Here is a 20,462-nt window from a genome sequence, read left to right on the forward strand (position 1 = left end):
GATGTAGGTGACTTCGGATGTAGGAGACTTTCTGACCCCAAGACACATCTAACTTCTGCAATTCTCCAGCTGTGATCCTTGGAGATTTTTTGGCCACTCCAACCGTCCTCTTCACAGTGCATTGAGACGATATAGACACACGTCCAATTCCAGGTCTATTTATAACATTAGAACTTCTTAATTATTGCCCTGACGGTGGAAATGGGCATTTATAATGCTTGTGCTATTTTCTTATAGACACTTCCTATTTTGTGAAGCTCGACAACCTTTTGCCGCACATCACAGCTATATTCCTTGGTCTTAACCATTGTTATGAACGACTAAAGGAATTCGGCCTGTGTGTTACCTCATATTTATACCCCTGTGAAACAGGAAGTTATGGTTGAACAATTTCCTGTTCCTAGTCACCCAGGTGTACTAAAAAAATTTAAAATATCAATGGGAATATACTTAAAATATATTGTTCTCATATGAATTCATAGGGGTACCAATAATTGTTGCACACCTATATTTAACAAAGATATTTTTATAAACCTGTGTTGTGTTTGCAATTGTTTGATATCCATGAGATCAGAGTATTCTTGTGATTTTTTTTAAACAAAAGATCAAACGGTTAAACAATAAAGACAAATATCCACAGCCTTCTTTGCTCATATTTACCAAGGGTGCCAATATTAGTGGAGGGCACTGTGTATATAGTATAGAACTCCTAATGTTATCCATGTAGCAGGTGGAGACACTAAATGTTCTGACAACACAGGAAGGATGGGATGCAGAGGGATTGGGTTGTTGTAGAAGATTGAAAAGGTTTCCAGACACAGCTAAATGTCCTGACTTGTCTTGTTTCAGACAAATTTTCATCACGTGTTTGTAGCATGCAGTCCATTAAATTACATTGCAGGGCCATATCGCCTACAATACAATGTATAGCATGGGAACATTGTGTTCATCAGAATTCTGAGGAAACTTTATGTATAAACCAATTTTCCTATCTTTCCCCCAAAAAAACGACAAACTAAATACACTGGTTTAACCTAGTAATGGAAAACCAAACGTCATTTCCTCCACCCTCAAGTGTCAAGCTCTTCAATTTGAAAATTTACAGTGGTGGATATCCCACAGCCAACTGAGTATTTTATCAAAACATCCAACCATATATTCATCGGTTAGTCTGTCATTATATGCAAACTTTTCTTAAAAGATCCAATGATAATTTCTACATTTTAAGGAAACGTTTGTTTTTATAAAGTTGTAGGAGCATTTATAACCGTTCTCAAAGCATTAAGCTAGCTAATCTAAAATTATTAGCTGCATCAATCCCAATTTTTTCATTAAACTTGGAAACTGTTCAGTGCTGGGAGGCTAATTTCAGGGAGAATTTAAATTATATAAGGGTTCTGAACGTACGCTTATTATATGTCTAGCTGTTTCATTAGCTGAATGTGTTTTTTTATGCTTATTAAATATGTAAAGTTGTAACAAATCACTGCTGCAATATTATAATAGAAAGTAAAACATTATTACAATAATATAACAATATTGTTAACTTTACTGTATAACCAGACACCAAAGACACTGAAGCAGATACAGACCCCAGATCTCTTTTAACAAAACAGTGTTGCTTCAATAATCATTCATCAGAGAACCAGGGGAAAAGCTGTTAACATTTATTTACTGGCAATAACGTCTTAAATATACATTTTAAATACAAAATATAACCAGCGTTCCATTAAACAACCAGATGCTCTGAGTGAAAACAAGTCTCATTAGTCTCCAGTGGCCATATCTTATTAATGTATTTTACATATTCATCTCTTATTGCTACAATATTATAATAAGAAATTTGTGTGTGTGTGTGTGGGTGTATAAATCTTTACACTAATGTTTTTTTTTGTTTGGGGTTTTTCCATCCATCCATCCATCCATCTTCTATACTGCTTTATCCTTTTCAGGGTCACCGGGAACCTGGAGCCTATCCCAGGGAGCATCGGGCACAAGGCGGGGTACACCCTGGACAGGGTGCCAATCCATGTTTGGGGTTTTTTATATATATATATACTTAAAACTTTATATATTTATTGTTCTTGAATTGATTGCATTCACAATTTTATGTATGATTGTGGTTTGGGGAGTACCTCAGGGACGGCTCCGTCACTGTGTGTGACGCTGAGTGCATCCTCATCAGACCTCAAGCTTAAATCCGGCGAAGAAATATCTTCAGTCTGCATTGGGTCTGAATACAAAATAGGTAAGTACTTTAAAAAATAATCACATGAACCTGCATGAACAAAAATAAGCTAATTATCATTATATATATATACACACACATACTATATTAATTTCCCACTAATACAAGTCTAATTCTTTCTACTAGCGAGAGAAAGAGACAGAGAGATGGTGCACCTTGGGTGAGAGTTGTTCTAACCATTGCCACGACGCTTCTTAATAAAATAATAAACTCCTGTGGCCGTGGCTACAGCTCCAGTCGCATACACCAGGAGTCGCAGTGTAAAATCTCCAGCCCAAGAGCGAGCTAAACTCATAAAATTTTGCATTGTAGCACTGAACTCGATCAAACTCGCGATTAAATGCAGTTAAACTGCCTGTCTGTTAGACAAATTCAATTAAACACTGAAACTCGTTTCTGTTCTACGCTCTTTTACCCCCGGTTTCGTCTATGACGTCACAACGATGGAACAGAACACATTCCAGAACTCATTACATCAACCTTCCAGGCTATAAAAAAAAATTACTATTACTACTGCTTTATTCTCCTCCCATACTTAACACACCAACACAAAAATATGTTTCTATACGAAGCACATCTACATTAAAAAAAAAAAAAAAAAATATCAGTGCTTTAACACAGAGCTTGTTCTTTTCCCACTCTGTGAACTAAATTCAACGGATCGATTAGACAAAATATTTTCAGCTGTCCTAATCAAACAAACACTTAAATGAATATAAAAGTATTCATATATTGACTTATAGTATAAGTATTATAGTATTGTTGCAATAAAATCAGTTACTATAAGAGTATATTTTTTAAAAACAGTTTAAACAGATTCTAAATACAGAAAGATGTCTTTTTGCTGATTCATTATAATTATGTACTCTTCCTTACACTTATATGCAGAAAGAAAGAAAAACGCTTGTGAACAGGTGTTTTTTGTTTTTGTTTTTTTTTATTTTTAATTAATGGGTATGTAAATCATTCCAGTGCCCTATCTGGGGCCAAAACACACACATGTAGGCTAGGACAGTGGTTTTCAAAGTGGGGGCCGCCAGGGGGCGCCCGTGGGCCCTCAACAATTTGGTGTGAAAAATAAATTCTCACTCTCAGACAACCACACACACACACACAATCAATTCCTAATGTAAAGATGTGAGTTGTAATTATTAATTTAAAAGGGGGGGGGGGGGGGATATATTCAGAAGTCTGTATTTTGAATGTGTTTTAAAGACATCTTTGAGTTGTTTTCACATTGTGGACAACGTTTGGTTTTTGTAGGATACACTGCTGTCTCATTTGTTTATGGAGACTTTGGGTGTGGGAGTTTGGAGGATTGTGAGAGTAAGCAGAACATGCCAATGCTTTGAAGGATGTAATGTTATTTAATTGCGAATCTGTTTTTAGAGGATTTAAACCTAACATGGTGAACAAATTATATTATAGACTTCAGCCAATTTTACTGGGGTTATCTCATACAGTGTAGCAAGTAATAATCTGGAAAGACCTTTGTAATATTACAGTCTAAAACTGGATTTAAAGAGAAGCAAATTAGTAAATGAATCACATGTAAATGAATCATACGTAAATGTATCACATGAATATGAATCACTTGAATATGAATCACTTGAAAATGAATCACGTGAAAATGTATCACTTGAATATGAATCTCATGAAAATAAATCATATCTAAATGAATCACATGTAAATGAATCACATGTAAATGAACCATATGAAAATGAATAAATAAATTAAAGACAAAGACATCTTGCAAAAGGGGGGCCTCGGTCAAATGTTAATGCCATTTGAGGGGCCTTGCCCTGGAAAAGTTTGGGAACCTCTGGGCTAGGAGATCCTTTACACATGTCTTTTTCTCTGACTCAGGATCCAGAAGTTACAGTTCTGTGTTTCACAAATTAATTGCTGTGTTGATCGGGGGGCGGGGGGGGGGGGGGACACATTAGCATCAACATAAGGAATCAAACTTAGAGTAAGTGCAGAATTTCTTAAAGTATTAAAGCAGCATTTTAAGAGCAGCACAAGTTTTAAGATTCAGTGTTTCTTGTTATAAAAGGAGGCCGTTCATTTGTTAACAAGAGCACATTTTATTTGGTGAGGAGACTTTAATTATGATTAGGATTTTAATTATGAGCCATTAAGTTGTAATATAATGTTCAAGCCTAAGAGGCTAAATTAAATTTGGCCCACAACATGAGGTTCCTAGTTTGAACACTGGGTGGCGCTGTCACGTAGAGATTCACTGCAGAGAGAATGTGTGTTAAGTTTGTCAGGAATCAGTCGCTGTAATGAAGGGGTACAGTGTGGCTTTTTGGTGCTGCCTCCCAGCTCCAGGGTCCTGGGTTCAATCCTGAGCTTGGGTTACAGTCAGTGTGGTGTTTCACAGGTTCTCCGTGTGTCCTGACAAGGATAAAGTGCTTACTGCATGAATAAATTTATTCAGTAATTCTATCATTTCTGTAATTTACCTAGGCTGAGTGCGATAACACTCATGCTGTCTGTATTTTTGTTCATCTCCTCCTAAAATTGACATTTTATTATGAAGTGGCAAAGAAAGTGTAAAAGTTAGGTAAGTCACGTACATCTTCAGACATTTGAAGATTAAAAATAATATGCACACAGTGAGCCTCGTTTATCAAGCCAAACAGATTTATTCGTAAAAGCTTTGTACGAGAGTTTACAAAAGAAATTTGGTATTCATGAAAGTCCTGTAAATTCGGGGAGGAAAAAGCGTGTGTGTACATTTACGCATAAGAAGACTAACTAATGTAAACCTGGATTTGACCACAATGGTGGTCAATTACGCACAATGGTGGACAATGGGGTACAATTACATACAATGGTGGACAATGGGGTACAATTACATACATTGGTGGACAATTACATACAATGGTGGACAATGGGGTACAATTACCCACAATGGTGGACAATGGGGAACAATTACATACAATGGTGGTCAATTACACACAATGGTGGACAATGGGGTACAATTACATACAATGGTGGACAATGGGGTACAATTACATACAATGGTGGACAATGGGGAACAATTACATACAATGGTGGTCAATTACGCACAATGGTGGACAATGGGGTACAATTACGCACAATGGTGGACAATGGGTTACAATTACATACAATGGTGGACAATGGGTTACAATTACATACAATGGTGGACAATGGGGTACAATTACGCACAGTGGTGGACAATGGGGTACAATTACGCACAGTGGTGGACAATGGGGTTCAATTACGCACAGTGGTGGACAATGGGGTACAATTACGCACAGTGGTGGACAATGGCGGACAAAGACACACTGGTCGACAAGAATGCACAGTGGCTTAAGGTGGACAGTGGTGGACGGATGGGATATCAAGCGCTCTCAATAGCTGTTGAGGGCTTTCTAGGGCTGCCTAAAAGTGTCCACATGACAATGGAAGAATGAAAACGGGACATTCCTAAATGTAAGAACCATTTTTTCATATCCTAAGAATTTTACAGTGTAAGGGTTATGAAGGTAATTGAAACCCAGCCATCTTGAAGGCTATACAAGCTAGAAGAATTGGATGAATCCCAAGTAATTGGATGTCTAGTGCCCTACGTAGGATGTAAGAGCCACAGTTTTGTGCACTGTGTAGGCGTTATGGAATGATTTGCGATATAGCCATCTTGAATGTCAGCTTAAAGAATCAAAATGGGGCAAATCTCAAATGATTGGACTTACTAGTGCCCTACATGGAGTGCACGAGCCAGTATTTTATACCTAAGTGTAGTCATTTGGGATTCTGCTTCCTACATCCAATTGCTAAAATGTGCAACAGGGTGTTATTTGGAATGCAGCTCCCTACTCCCTACATGCACACTACAGGGTATAGGGTGCCCAGTAATACTCCATGTTACACCCTTGTCCAATAAAGAGCCATTCATTAGGGACTCCCATGACCCCTGACGTCATCTTCTGCCGCCCCACCCGCTCCAGTTCCGCTCGTGCGCTACCACTCCGTCCTCTCTCGTGATTCCTCAGTCAAGCCCCTTGCGCTTCCTCCACGCGCAGACAGAGGGGGATTCTGATTGGTCAGTTTGAGACCCCCCCCCAACCCCCCCCCCCCCCCCAAAAAAAAAAAAAAAAGAGACCTCACATACCGTAAAACTTTTTAAAGGTCCGTTATCTGAGCACGAGGAGCTAACACAGTTGGTTAACCCTGTGTAAAGTTCTGTTTGTGGTTCCTTTTCAATTAGCGGTTACAGTACCGGTACCGGTAATTGAAGCTACCGGTTTCTGCCTCGAGAAAGATAAAAAAAAAAAAAAAAAAAAAAAACAACGACGTGTTTTTGGTTTTCATTTGAGAAGACAGTAGAGATGAGGGTAGGATGTGGACGCAGTGAACTCACCCCGCACTCACCGTGAACACGGATTTAACGTTAACGGACTACCAGAGGACCAATTTTTCATCGTAGAGTCACATTGTACGGATTTAACGGAGATTTATTCGGTTTATTTGACAGATTTCCAACACTGGACCACCGCCTTCCCAGAGGCTCGTGACCAAAGTAAGTAAAACGATGGTTAATAATTACCGTTATTTTAAACTTTTGAATAAAAAGTACACCAACACGTGCGTCGATGAGCGTGCAGTACAGGCGCGCGCGTGATGTAAACATCAGTTAGTCAGCTACAAAACTTCCAGTGACAGCGTTAGCTTTCTTAGCTAGCTAGCTCGCGTTTAAATCGACAAAAATATTAAACCTCATATAAAACACATACACATAAAGGATACTCGATTTAGACGCATTTGTGTGACGGTTAACGCCTGCAGAGTTATTTTATTTATGCAAATCTCTCTCTCTCTCTCTCTCACACACACACACACTTGCTTGACTGGATTCAACACTCTTTTTTTTCTTTTTTTTCTCCCCCAATCTCTACAGTGTGGTGAAACGTTGGTGTGTCATTGTTCCGCTATTTCATCCTGGGCTGTGTCTCAAATCACTCTCTACTGGCTATCTAGTGAACTAGACTGTGTGGAATTCGTTGTTTTGACCCTTTCTCAGGTCTTAGGTCTAAATGATTCACAAATAGACTTATTAAACGGCTCCCTGTTGGAGAAGTAGTGCACTAGTTGTAGTGCATGTTGTATAAGGAGTAGGGAGGTGAATGGCTGCCTTTTTACATTGAATCCTTAATGACTCCCTAATAAGTAGGACGTGTAGTGCACTAGGTAGGGTACATACTTCATATAGTGCATATAGAGTTGTGTATCAAATGACTATAGGGAGCTGAATCCTAAATGATTCACAAATCGATTTGATTCCTAAATGACTCCCTATTGGAGAATGTAGGGAGCTGAATCCTAAATGACTCATAAATAAATTTGATTCTTAAATGACTCCCCAATGGTGACTGTAGGAAGCTGAATCCTAAATGATTCACAAATGTATGTGATTCCTAAATGACTCCCTATTGGAGAATGTAGGGAGTTGAATCCTAAATGATTCCGTATTGGACATATAGAGCCATATAGACATATAGATAGAAAAGGATATAAATCTGTGCTGCCTTCAAAAGTCGGCTAGAAGAAGGCACTTAAGGAGGCAGCATGTGATTGGGACATGCATCGGCACCTTCCACCCTTAGTAAGCAGTTTTTATTGCGATTTCGACACACTGATGTTCGTGCACTATGTTCGATATAGGGTGTAGACGTTTTATTCCATCCTTATGTGTAGCTAAAACAGTGTTTTCAGCTAGATGAGGAAGTGATTTGAAAGGATAGCAGTGTCACATGATCGAGTTTCCAGTTGGCTGATTAAGTTTAACCTAAGCTGCATCCCCTTGACCCAGGGAAGTCAAATCTGGACTGTGTTGCGGTTTACTCCACAACCTACTTTGGTGCACTATTTAGGGTACAAGTGTGTTTTGGGATGCAGCATCGTTCTGCTGAAATGGTGAAATGGGTGGGATAAATGAATCAGACATTAGTGTGTGTGGGGGGATTTCTGTATATGAGTCATGAAGCGGACAGCTGTTGCACACATGCACTCACTCACTGCAGTGATAGGTCAGGGTCAGAATGGCCAGAGCTGTGTCACATGACTTGACCAACCAATCAGAGCGCAGAATTTAGATGAAAGCATCGGAGTGCTAGAGTGTATATATGCAGGTTTGGAATTAAACTAAGGGGAGTGTGTGTGTGTGAGTGTGAGAGAGAGAGTGCGAGACATTGCTTCCAGTCTGCTAGGTGTAAGGAGACACTATCCACACACTCTTGCTTAAGTGCCGCACTCAATCACATTTTTTAGCGCTACACACACCTCTCAGACCCTGCTCAATATCAATCACTTACTGTGTGTGTGTGTGTGTGTGTGTGTGTGCGCGTCACATTGCTTCCTGTCTGCAAGGTGTAAGGAGACACTAACCACACGCACACACACGCACCCCCTTTAGATCCTGTGCAAGTGTGTGTTAGCAGTCACCTTAACAACTAGGATAAATATTAGCGATGAGATTAGAAAAGCTAACTGTTGCATTGCATTATGGGATTCCATTACTGACTACAGTCTGTCTCTGTCTGTCTGTCTGTCAGCATGTTCCAGTGGCTGAGTAATATTTTCTGGCAGGAGCGTCTCTGGTTTCCAGAAGGTTTAGGGTGGGCGGATCTTGAAGACAGGGATGGGCGTGTCTACGCGAAAGCGCAGGACTTGTGGGTGGGCCTGCCCATCGCGTTTGTCTTCCTCGTACTTCGTCAGATCTTCGAAAGGTAAGCCGTGTTCGAAACGAATAAAATACAATTTAGAAGTCAGACAAGATTAGTGTTTATCTGAGGAGTTAATTACAACTATCTTGTAAATTTGCATGATAATTAGTGTGTGTGTGTACGTACACCTGCAGGACAGTTGGCACGTATCTGGCCTCGTTGCTGGGAATAAAAGAGACCGTACGGAGAAATGCAGCTCACAATCCAACACTGGAGTCATACTACTGTCACTCCGGGAAATACCCAACACAGGTACATGAGCGCCGCCGTTACCCAACACGGGCACACGCGCGCCACCGTTACCCAACATGGGCACATGCGCGCCACCGTTACCCAATCTCTCTCCCTCTCTGTGTGTGTGTAGAAGTGTGTAGCGGAGTTGTGTAGGCAAAGCGGCTGTACAGAGAGGCAGCTGCAGTGTTGGTTCAGACGGAGAAGAAACCAGGACAGACCCATCCTGATTAAGAAGTTCAGAGAGGCCAGGTACATACATACGTACACACAGACACACACATGCACACATACACACACACACAGTAAATTTTACATTGCTAGTTTTTGTGTGTGTGTGTGTGAGCAGGTGTTAATGTGAGCTCTATCTGCACACCACTGGAGTGTTAATGAGACACACACAAAACTATTTATAAGCACCACTGCACTTGAACACTTCAGAGAGCGGGTTGTCGGAACGTCGGTCTTACTATCTTTGTTTATTTATTTGTTCGTTTATTTTTAGAAATTAGGTCCATATGGTTGTTTCCATACATTTACTAGCTGATAATAACGTAATGTTGGTAATAGCATTTCCCCAACTTTTATGAGACGTGTTGCAGCCATCAAATTCGAATGTCCCTTATTTTTTCCTAAAAACGGTACATTTCCTCAGTTTAAACATTTGATCTGTTTTCTGTGTTCTATTGTGAATCACATATGGGTTGATGATATTTGCAGATCATTGTATTCCGTTTTTATATACATTTATTTACATTTTACACAGCGTCCCAACTTTTTTGGAATCGGGGTTGTAAATTCCAGGAGTGAATTTGGTGTGTGTGTGTGTTGCAGTTGGAGGTTTGTGATTTATCTCTGTGCCTTTGTTGCTGGTCTGGTCGCTCTCATTGATGTGAGTAAATCTCTCTCAATTTTAATAAACACATCTGAACCATGTTCTAATTTTTTTGCAGATGTGTGTGTGAGCGAGAAAGAGAGAGAGAGAATAATATGTATCTCTGTGTGTAGAAACCATGGCTGTATGATTTGGAGGAGATGTGGAAGGGATTCCCAACTCTGGTGAGTCACACATCAGGTGTGTGTGTGTGTGTGTGTGTGTGTGTGCGCGGTTTTGTTCTTGTGTGACACACATCCATGTTTGGATGACTGTTGGATAAATCTAATACAAACCTGTCTTTCTCTCCGTCTCTCTCTCTCTCAGACAGTCTTACCCTCGCAGTATTGGTACTACATGCTGGAGTTGGGATTTTACTTGTCTCTGCTCTTCAGCGTGGCTTCAGATGTCAAACGCAAAGTGAGTTTTACACACACACACACACACACACACACACACACACACACACACACAATCAGTGAGGCTCAGTACAGCAAGCTCCGCCCCCATTTGTTCCTATACTACAGGGGAAAAAACTGTACTCTAACAGGAAGTAGAATTGTCCTTGGTTCCAGATGTGGAAACATGTTTGTTATGTGGTACAGTGAATAGACTATTTGGTGATCATGGCCCTGCAGTGTGCTCGTCATTTGTTAATGTGGTTTTCCCATAAAACGCTTAAGCAGTCATCACTCTAACAGCTTTGTCTGTAAAATGTTAGTCATTTTTATTAGGGGCCTGGTGTACACATCTGGATGTGAGAGTGGTGGAGGTGGGCTGACAAACACAGGGCGCTGTGAGAAAGTCCAGCTGTTTCTCTAATATAATCTCTCTCTCTCTCTCTCTCTCTCTCTTTCTTTCTCTCAGGACTTTAAAGAGCAGATCGTCCACCATGTTGCTACCATCACACTGATCAGTTTCTCCTGGTGTATGAACTACATCCGTGCAGGAACACTCATCATGTTTCTGCACGACTGCTCTGACTACCTACTGGAGGTGCGCACACACACATACACACACACACACACACACACACACACATACGGGTGGTGCATGTGCAGTTAAATGTGCAGATCCTACAGGAAGTCATCTGTGTGCAAGAAATTAAATATGATGGATGGAAAGAAAGAAAGAAAGAAAGGGATGAATGTACGAAAGAATGAAGGAATGGGAGAAGGAACAGGAGAGAGGGAGACTGAGAGAACATGAGGGAGAAAGAAAGAATGGTAGAGAGAGAGAGATAAAAATAAAGACTGGTAGGAAGAAGAGAGGAAAATCATGGGAGAAAAAGAAAGAAACAAAAAAAGGGACAGAGGAAAAAGAAAGAACAAAAGAGCAACCGAAGAAAGCGCAAAGGGGGGGAAAGACCGATGGGGATTAAAAAGGAAATAGACATACACAGACAGGAAGGAATGAGAGGAAGAATGGAGGAGAACGGCAGAGACACAAGTCAGAAATGGGCGAGAAAGAAAAAAAAAAGGAGAGAGATAGAAATGCTGTTAGTTTCCACGAGTCACAGTTTAGAATGGCGCCTCTGGTGGCTGGAAAGGAAACAACTGAAATCCTCAACGGGAAAATCATGAAACGGCGCCATCTAGTGGAAGATAAAAACAAGCTCATGTACCTACATCTTTGCCTCTATCTCTCTCTCTCTCTCAGTCAGCTAAGATGTTTAACTATGCAGGATGGAGGAAGACGTGTAACAACATCTTCATTGTGTTTGCTGGGTTCTTCATCGTCACCCGACTCGTCATCTTCCCTTTCCGGTACCACACACACAACACACACACAGATATAAATGAGAGAGACCCTTGTGTAACGTGTGTGTGTGTGTGTCAGGATCCTGTACTGTACATGGGTGTATCCTCTGACACTCTACCCACCGTTCTTCGGCTATTACTTCTTTAACGGACTGCTGCTGGTGCTGCAGTGTTTACACGTGTTCTGGGCTGCACTCATCATCCGCATGGCGCTGCGCTTCCTGCCCCACAATGTATGTACACACACACACACACACCTACCACTTATAATCAAGCTTCAATATGTTCTATTATAATAACACTGAATAAAGTTTCTGTATTAAATGAATAATTGAATGAACTTCTTTTGGATTTGTTCATTTATTTAAATTGAATTAAAAGTTGCACTGTTTGATCACGTTAACCTTTTTATTATCTATTTATTTGTATTTTTTTCTTTTTTTTTTTACATTTTCTGCTCTCATTCTTTGTCTCTCCTTCACTCCTGTTCCTTATTCTTCAGGAGATTGTGGAAGATGAGAGGAGTGACAGAGACGAGACAGACGACCCCGACGAAGAGGAGGAGGAGAGGAACGGCGAGATAAAGACGCACGGAGCGTTACTGAACGGCTACAGCATGCACAACAACAACCACCGCTACCGCAAAACACACTAACGGAGAAACTGAGACACACGAGAGAGAGTGAGAGGTGGAAGTTCCAGTTATTCTCTCTTCTCCTCACACACACACACACACACCACATTACCGTGCGAGTATGCTATTGGTACAGACGCTGCTTGCTCCTAGCTCACCTCCAGGCCCAGAGAGGAGCCAACAAACAAACAAACAAAAAAAGAGCTCTAGCTGGAAGATGATGTTATGAGGTCACATGACCACCATTTTGGTGCCTCCTCTTCTTTCATTCTGTAAAATGAACGCTCGAATACTTTACTGCAGCAACACCAAAGTTTTCTGAAAGTTTTGTCTGTAATTACGTGTTTAAAAAAAAAAAAAAAACTTATGCAACACTCTGAGTTGATAACGAAGATGATGAACTGCATCATCATCTCATGGTTTACTGAATCACGTGCCTTACATCTCCTTTCTGTCTGCATCTGTCCATCATGTCTTTGTTTCTGTTTCATTTTAAATGAGATGCAAACTAATATACATATTTCATGTGTACCAAATTGCGAATGAGTAAAACAGTACATCAAAACAGGATCATTAAAAGCTAAAACAGTGGCTGTGTCCCAAACCGCATTAAAAACAAACAAGGCAGCGTCCCAAATTGCGTACGACCAAAGTAAATAGTGTTTAATTCTGTTCATTTTTCCTTCTCTTCCACTTCCCTCCTTGAACTCTCTCTTTTTGGTCCCTGGGTCCAAACTTACCTACAGTGTTATTTATTTTTTATTATTATTATTCTTGTTTACTTAACTGAAATGTTTATGGATGATGACGACCACGGAGATAATAAACCAATGAGAATCACAGCCGCTGTGATGTGCTTTCGCGTAGACGTCTCGCAAACGTCGCGTGTGTGAAAAGATGTGGTGGTGAAACCGTCAGCGGGAGCGGTCAACACCTCGTCCACGACCGAGGTCCACACCGGTTCGAACCGACAGGAAGGCTACTACGTAAGGCGACCAGTCATTACGACCGCGGTGAGCGGAAAAGCAACTTGAAACGGTCGACCTCGAGGCCACGTCAGGTTTCACTCCTGTCCTCTGCAAACGGCGTCCCATGCCAAGGAACCCAATGCAGCTGTTTTTACATCAGGCAGGAACATGGCTCATCCGGAATCAACGTCTCCCGATCCCATGATCTGGAGCAACCATCTATCCCTCCATCTTAAGACAGCGATGAGAACAGGTCGCCAAACACGTGCTTAGGGCACACCGAACTGACGTACCTGGACGGCCCTGATTAGATCCGGTCCTTTATTATGGATTATGAAGCAGAGAAACTCCGGAAAGAACACTACATCCATGGCCAGTTTGGAGCTTCAGGATGAGAACGAGGGTTCAAACGGTGCCCAGGACTGACCTTCTCATTGAGTAGATTCTTAATGGGCTAAATAAAATGTTACCTTTTCCTAAACGGGCAAACCACCTCAAAATGGAAATTTTGTCTGAACCCCAATCTCAAACTTGTCACACTTGTAAATTCATACTCCTGTAAATGTTTCTGCATGATCTCGTGATCGTTTTCTTCACATCCGTTGTTCCGCTTATTTAACTGAAGGTATTCAGCCACCCCCAAAAAAAGAAAAATCAAAGAAAGAGTAAGACGACATCATGTACTCTAGCTGGTAACTGGTAAACTCTCCCACTTACCAGCTACTTGCCCAGCAGAGGCTGATGGTTATGTTTCACCTGTAAATTTCTGATCTACTGATGCGTCTCGTAGCAAATTAAATTCCACTGGCTGCTGCTAGAAAGGTAAAACAAATGGCCGGGAAACAGGCGAGTAAAATCATCACACAAGTGGCGACATTAACACACTGTTATAGATCAGTCTAATTAAATGAACTGATAACGTATTTAATCATTGTGAAAAATTCTTACATCATAAACCACACGTACAGCAGAGTGCCCAATGGATGATAACAACAACAACAACAACTACAACAAACCCAAGCTTATTGTGTGCTACAGGGTTAAAAACATCTGTGGTGTGCTCATTTCCTGGCAAATTTAAGACGTTTTGGTAGTACATGTTTAGTACTATTAGAAGAATGGTATATTGCTAACGACACCCCAAAAAACTAAAACCCTTCTCTTTGAAGCATTCATACGTCTAATTCTTTTTGCTCGTCTTGTTCCACCCCTCATCTACTCAACCGTCATTCACACCATTTTGAAGGAAGAAAGAAAACGTAAAACGTCTGAAATAAACCGGGAAATGTTCACTCCACAGTAACCCTCTTTTGCTGTATCTTAAAAAAAAAAAAAAAAAAAAAATCTACTAAAACATTCATATATAAATAAATATGTGCATTCTAGTTCAGTTTACAAGCCCCAAAAAAAAGATCAGTGTAGTATGAATTCAGTATTTACGATTAGATTTCTTTTGCCGAGCTTTCCTACCGTCTTTACCTTTCTAACGCTGGGGCAGCCTGGGAAACCTCCAGCCCTGTATCTGATTACAAACTGAAGCGATTGGACTTGATCAAATCGTGATGTTCATCATGTAAGGAAACCACGTTTAGTTTCTTGAAATATGTTCACACAATTTTGGCCTGCAGAGATACCTGATGGGGTTTCCCAAGCCGCCACACACACACGTTATACAGACTTTAATGGAGGCTTTAAATACAGATCATATAACGATCATTTCCTTGACTGGGGGGAAAACAACAACAACGGTCGCCTCATAAATAGGAACAACACAATTAAGTACATCAACCTGGAACTTTAACCAAATCGCATGAAATATTTACGCAGATTTGCATCTACATTCTCTAAACGAGAGACGTGTTCTTACACAGAGGTGCCAACACGGCTTACTAGCAGGCAGAGAGAGGAGAAATAAACAAATACTATGTAACTTTTTTTTTAACCAAGAAAACTGCGAGTAAAGAAGTCGTCCTGTGATGCTACTTGATCGTTTCTTTATTTTTTTACTTACTCCAACCTGCTCGCTAGCTTGCAAAGCCGAGGTTCGCGGCTTCACCTAGATAAAGTTGGGACAAACTGAAAGTAAGCGCTACCCGAAGAAAGTGCACGTTTTTTTTTGTTCTTTTTTTAAACGTCCTGCGTCCTTTCCCCTTCAGTGAATTTCATAACCATTACTGCTACAGCTAAGCTGTAAATGTTGGCACCTCTGCAGTTGTGCAACACCGAGGAAACAACTGTTTAAAATAAAAAAAAATGTATATAATAAAACCCCAAACAAGATGATGATAATGTGAACGGTCAGATTAAAACAAAGACGTTGATCAAACTGACTCTCTAGTCAAAACCCAAAGCTCCTTCGAATACAGTCGGTAAGAACTTACACGCTACTAAACACTGAGCAGGATCAACTAGCAAACACTCCACACCCTTACCGTCTGTTTAGTGAGTGCAAATAAGAATTAAATAATAATAATAAAAACCGTTTCATAGGTGTCAGGTTTACTTTACAAAACAGATTGAAGTCGGCGGAGTGGAGTTTACCCGGCTGCATGATTGGTGCTGTTGTGTCTAAACAGGAAATGTCGAAGGGAGGGAGGGAGGTTTGAGGGTGACACGAGAACATTTTGATGGGGTGTGTGAGGTACGACCACGTTGGTCCATTTTGAGAAATGAGGCTCGACACTCGACCTAGCTCTGACCACTAGGGCGGACAGAAATCGGCGAAGTACGGGTGTTGTAGCGCTTCCTCCGCGGATATCCGCTGCACTGGGTTGCATTTCAGAAGGTTCTGTAAAGAAAGGCAGTAATGAAGAAGGAAACGTAGCGGTTAGAACAGGAGAAAGTCCACAAACTCTCAACTAATCACTAGTAGTGTAAATCACGACATATTTGCATAACGGGACACGACAGGCTGTTATGTTTGATGATGCGATAACACGTGACTTTGACGTTACGAAACGAAATCCCACTGAAAGCTCGAACGACCTACCTGTAGTAAATCCCGTCCCGTGCTGCTGAGTTTAGGCACGACGTTCACGAGCGACGTAGTTGCAGGGTACATCGGATAGGGCTGTAGAAACGAGAGAGGGTAAAACAGAGGCGGATAAATCAACCCTAAAGTGATGGTAGTTACATGTTCCTCTAAAGTTACATCCTTTATTTGAGAAAGTAGTAGTCACAAATGGATAGCACAAAGCAATGTGAGATGTTAGGGAATAAACGTAGCGTGTTCTAGATCACCTTATAATCGGGGAGTTTGGTCATGGTCTGCCACTGTTCCTCTGTTGGTGTGCCCAATAACGTGATGAAGGGTTAAAGAAAGTATCAAAACAACTGAAAACCCATTACCATTACCCCTACTACTACTGCAAAAAACAACATATTATTATAATATTAGTGATGATAATGTTCTAAATATCACGACGAAGCAAGATGATTTCATTATTTAGCATTAAAAATAAATGCTAACGTTTCGGATTCGTTTGTATTTATTTACCCGGAGTAATGTTTTTATCACGCTTCTTAAACACCGGAGCAAGGCTCAATCCCAAATAACTTCCTATTCACTAGACGTGCTTACTACACAGGGCGTAACGTAACGGTAGCTATAGCATCGATCACTATAGCTACCTATATAGCTAGCTAGCTACGACAGAATTTCGTGGAGGAGTTGTTTTGTTTTTTGTTTTTTTGTTATTGATGCGGTCAAAAACGCTCGCCTTTAAAAAATAAATAAATAAATTTTTCAAAATTTGCGGAGAGTTGTTGGGTGTTTTTTTTGCGGAAAACTACTTGAATTGGCGAAACAGTGATTTTGTCTTTCGCAGTGATGTTCGTTAGTAAACGAGATCTTTTTTTTTTTTTAGTCGTGCTCGTGTTCGACGCCCGTGAATCGAAGCGGGCTTTGGCTGAACGTGCGTCATGATGGCGTCATGTGACCCAAATCAGCGGTGATTTGGGAAAAATTGCACGCTCCTCCGAATATTGCGGAGTTTTACTTAATTTCTGTGATCGCAAAATCCTGAGGGACTGGCAGTATTTTTACATACTAGTAATACAGTTATACGCTTCCGTACTTCATACACAGGTTCGCTAACGAAACAATTAAAACGGTGTGCGAGTGTATATATGTATATTAACGGAAATGCAATTCCAGGATATCTAAAGATCCGTTTCAGTTGGTCGTCTACGTCGTTTCCGGGGAACAGCGGCCGGCCGGCGTTGGCCAGTTCTGAAAGCAAACAGAATAAAAACGTCACATTTCATGTAAACTTTTTTTTTTGTACAAGATAATTGATCCAACTATTGCGATTTCTTTCCTACCTGCAAATATGCATCCAGCTGACCACATGTCGATGGAGGTGGAGTAGAGCTTGGCGCCGAACAGCACGTCTGGTGGCCTGTACCACAGCGTCACCACCTGAAACGTGTCGACGTGGCTTTTACGTTTTCTAAACCCAACATGAAACCGCTACCGCACTAACACGCTCGCGTAATTGCGATCATATTCCGTAAGCTACTGTTCCAGTTACGATTTTACAATACGCTACACTTTTTATCCATTTTCTAGGAGCATTTTAACGCGAGTTTCCGTTCTCGCTCTCGTCGTAGTAGCAAGTCCCAGCGAACAAGCCGTTGCTATAGAGACGATAACATAGACTGTAAGAACAAGCGCGGTAATATAAACCTGTGATTTGCAGCTGCGCAAAACGCCAATGGACCAATCAGAATCCTACCTCGGCTGAGTAACATCGTACGGGAATTCCAAACGCTCGGGCCAAACCGAAGTCGGCCAACTTCAGTTCGCCGTTCTTAAACAAAACAAAAAGAGAAGGAAGACGAAATAAATAATTAATCAGTTATATATTTATATGAACATCTGGAATGACGTTTTGTTCTTTTAACCGACGCGAGGAAAATCGTCTACCCTGTTGATGAGTAGATTTTGTGGCTTGAGGTCCCGGTGAAGAACGTTGCGGCTGTGGCAGAAGGCGAGTCCTTTCAGCAGCTGGTACATGAACGACTGCGGCACACACAAACAACAACGCATGTGGAGCCACACGCATCATCACACCGCAATTTAGTTCTGACTTCGAAACCGAGTTTGATTTATTAGAGGAGCTCGAACCTTGACGATCTCAGGATCCAGGTCGCCGTTGCAGCTGTCAAAGTATTTCTTCAGGTCCTATAGGTGGGAATAAATAAATAAATAAACAAACACATCCCCCTGTATGATACCCTACAACAGGACGTCCCCGAACGCCAACACTGTGTGCCATCAATAATCAGAGAGAATCTTACCTGGTCGCAATATTCGAACACTAACGTCAGCTTTTTATCGCTGTGCAGCACGTCGTGTAGCCTGACGATAAAATAAACAAGGACGTTATGGCAAACATAGCGACTTAAACAACACACACACACACACACACACACACACACATACATAGCAGCGTGGAGTTTATTTTATTTCTGCAACAATTTGACTGAAGGATGTTGAAACCTACCTCACGATGTTTTTATGCTTCAGCTCTTTCAGGAGGCAGATTTCTCTCAAGGCTGAGCTGGGAACCCCCTAAACAAGGAGTACACAGGGGGGAAAAAACAAACAAACAAACAAACAAAATTAAAATACGCCATGGCTTCCAAGTATGTCAGAGACACGCGTGTTCATATTCCTTACCTCGTCATCATCGTCCAGTCGGACCCGCTTCAGAGCCACGATCTCATGCGTCTCTCTGTTTTTAGCCTTAAACACTGTGCCGTACGTACCTGTAGGGAAGGTGACGCAGTTACTATATAAACTCAAACATCTCGTGATTAGGTTTAGGACTGAATACTTTGATGACGTTGAACACTGCATTTGTAACTCTAAATGGATAAAAACTAAAACACTCCAGGACGCTGTGTTACAGGGGGGACATAATTGAACTCTAAGGTTTTTCGCACTAACTCAGGTTCATCACCCCACCATGTCGTGGATTTATTTTACTCTAAGAGCACGTCATGGAGTGATTTATTCCCTAAATAACATCCATACAACACCATCACATCCTCTTAAAGATATAGACGAAGTTTCAAAAATGTATGCAGTTTTTTTGTTTGTTTGTTTCTCAGCAAAAGTAGGTGCCAAAAGTATTAAGCAGCAAATTTAAGTCATGTACGTTTGATGTTTATAGAGAACCAGGCGCCTTGTATATAAATATATATACTTGTATATATATAAATAGTTCGTTATGCTTTACAGTTAACTGTATATCTGTATATAAATTACTTTATAACAACAGCAAGGTCCATTTTAACCAGTAAAGCTAATTAGCTCTAACCTAATTTGCGCTAACCGTTAGCTAGCAACGGCACGAGCGTCTCTCCCAACCGGCGCACCGGAAGCGTGACGTTTCACACTCACCCTCTCCGATCTTCTCTAATTTTTCATACTTCTGCATGTTTTTAGCCAGCTGCTAACCGCTTAGCCGAGTCTGTTTTATGCTTAAATCGCCCACAATTTTGCTCTAATATTCAGCGGCCAACGATAATTTGATCGCGCGGCTTCCAGTTGATGCCGTCAACAAGAAAAGGGGCGTATGAAGAGATAGAGAGACAGAGAGAGAGACAGGGAGGGAAGACAGCTGCTCCAAGATGGCGGCGGTGAGAAGAATTTTATTTCAGAATAAAAGTCTCTGTACATGATACGAAATTAATAGCGTGATTGTGTATGTACCAGTGTTACTGTTACCATCAGAACAGATCCAAATATTAAATCTTAAGCACGTCTTATATTATATTATATTATATTTGATGTAACGGGATACCCGTGTAGGTTAAAATTTCCTGCAATGTATTAAAGCCTGTATACAATAAATATATTTCATGAATCCCGTCATTTAAGGCTACTTTTATTTTGAGATTTGACTTCCGCGTTTTCTTCATGGACCAATCCCAAATCTCGCCTTTCTCCCTATTTACGTGAACAGCGTCTTATAGCGTTAACG

General features: G+C 40.9%; 2 protein-coding genes across 2 annotated transcripts; one reads left to right on the forward strand and one right to left on the reverse strand.

The window, feature by feature from the left end:
* Positions 1 to 6,389: 6,389 nt before the first annotated feature.
* Positions 6,390 to 13,951, forward strand: cers2b (ceramide synthase 2b). Its single transcript, XM_053651464.1, has 11 exons — positions 6,390 to 6,800; positions 8,833 to 9,006; positions 9,138 to 9,255; positions 9,368 to 9,486; positions 10,069 to 10,126; positions 10,243 to 10,293; positions 10,436 to 10,528; positions 10,976 to 11,104; positions 11,768 to 11,874; positions 11,948 to 12,101; positions 12,371 to 13,951. The coding sequence occupies exons 2-11, from the start codon at positions 8,834 to 8,836 to the stop codon at positions 12,521 to 12,523; spliced, it is 1,155 nt and encodes a 384-aa protein (XP_053507439.1). The 5' UTR covers positions 6,390 to 6,800; position 8,833; the 3' UTR covers positions 12,524 to 13,951.
* Positions 13,952 to 14,352: 401 nt separating this feature from the next.
* On the reverse strand, positions 14,353 to 20,346 carry cdk5 (cyclin-dependent kinase 5). The gene is made up of 12 exons (XM_053651595.1): positions 19,880 to 20,346; positions 19,154 to 19,242; positions 18,978 to 19,045; positions 18,772 to 18,832; positions 18,599 to 18,655; positions 18,398 to 18,493; positions 18,207 to 18,281; positions 17,794 to 17,890; positions 17,632 to 17,701; positions 16,711 to 16,771; positions 16,460 to 16,540; positions 14,353 to 16,258 (listed from the first exon to the last, which is right to left on the reverse strand). Exons 1-12 carry the CDS (start codon positions 19,914 to 19,916, stop codon positions 16,172 to 16,174), a joined length of 879 nt encoding a protein of 292 aa, XP_053507570.1. The 5' UTR covers positions 19,917 to 20,346; the 3' UTR covers positions 14,353 to 16,171.
* Between the last annotated feature and the right edge of the window lie 116 nt (positions 20,347 to 20,462).

This window comes from Ictalurus furcatus, chromosome 1 (genome assembly GCF_023375685.1).
Source record: "Ictalurus furcatus strain D&B chromosome 1, Billie_1.0, whole genome shotgun sequence".
Lineage (NCBI taxonomy): Eukaryota > Metazoa > Chordata > Actinopteri > Siluriformes > Ictaluridae > Ictalurus > Ictalurus furcatus.

Bases quoted from the DNA above. Each gene is read 5' to 3' on its own strand.
- cers2b (XM_053651464.1), top strand. From the start codon at position 8,834: ATGTTCCAGTGGCTGAGTAATATTTTCTGGCAGGAGCGTCTCTGGTTT. The intron at 9,007-9,137 runs GTAAGCCGTGTT...GTACACCTGCAG, and splicing joins CTTCGTCAGATCTTCGAAAG to GACAGTTGGCACGTATCTGG. The intron at 11,105-11,767 runs GTGCGCACACAC...TCTCTCTCTCAG, and splicing joins GCTCTGACTACCTACTGGAG to TCAGCTAAGATGTTTAACTA.
- cdk5 (XM_053651595.1), bottom strand. From the start codon at position 19,916: ATGCAGAAGTATGAAAAATTAGAGAAGATCGGAGAGG. The intron at 18,833-18,977 runs GTAGGTTTCAAC...TTTTATCGTCAG, and splicing joins AAGCATAAAAACATCGTGAG to GCTACACGACGTGCTGCACA. The intron at 16,541-16,710 runs GTGATCTAGAAC...TCGTTTCTACAG, and splicing joins CCAAACTCCCCGATTATAAG to CCCTATCCGATGTACCCTGC.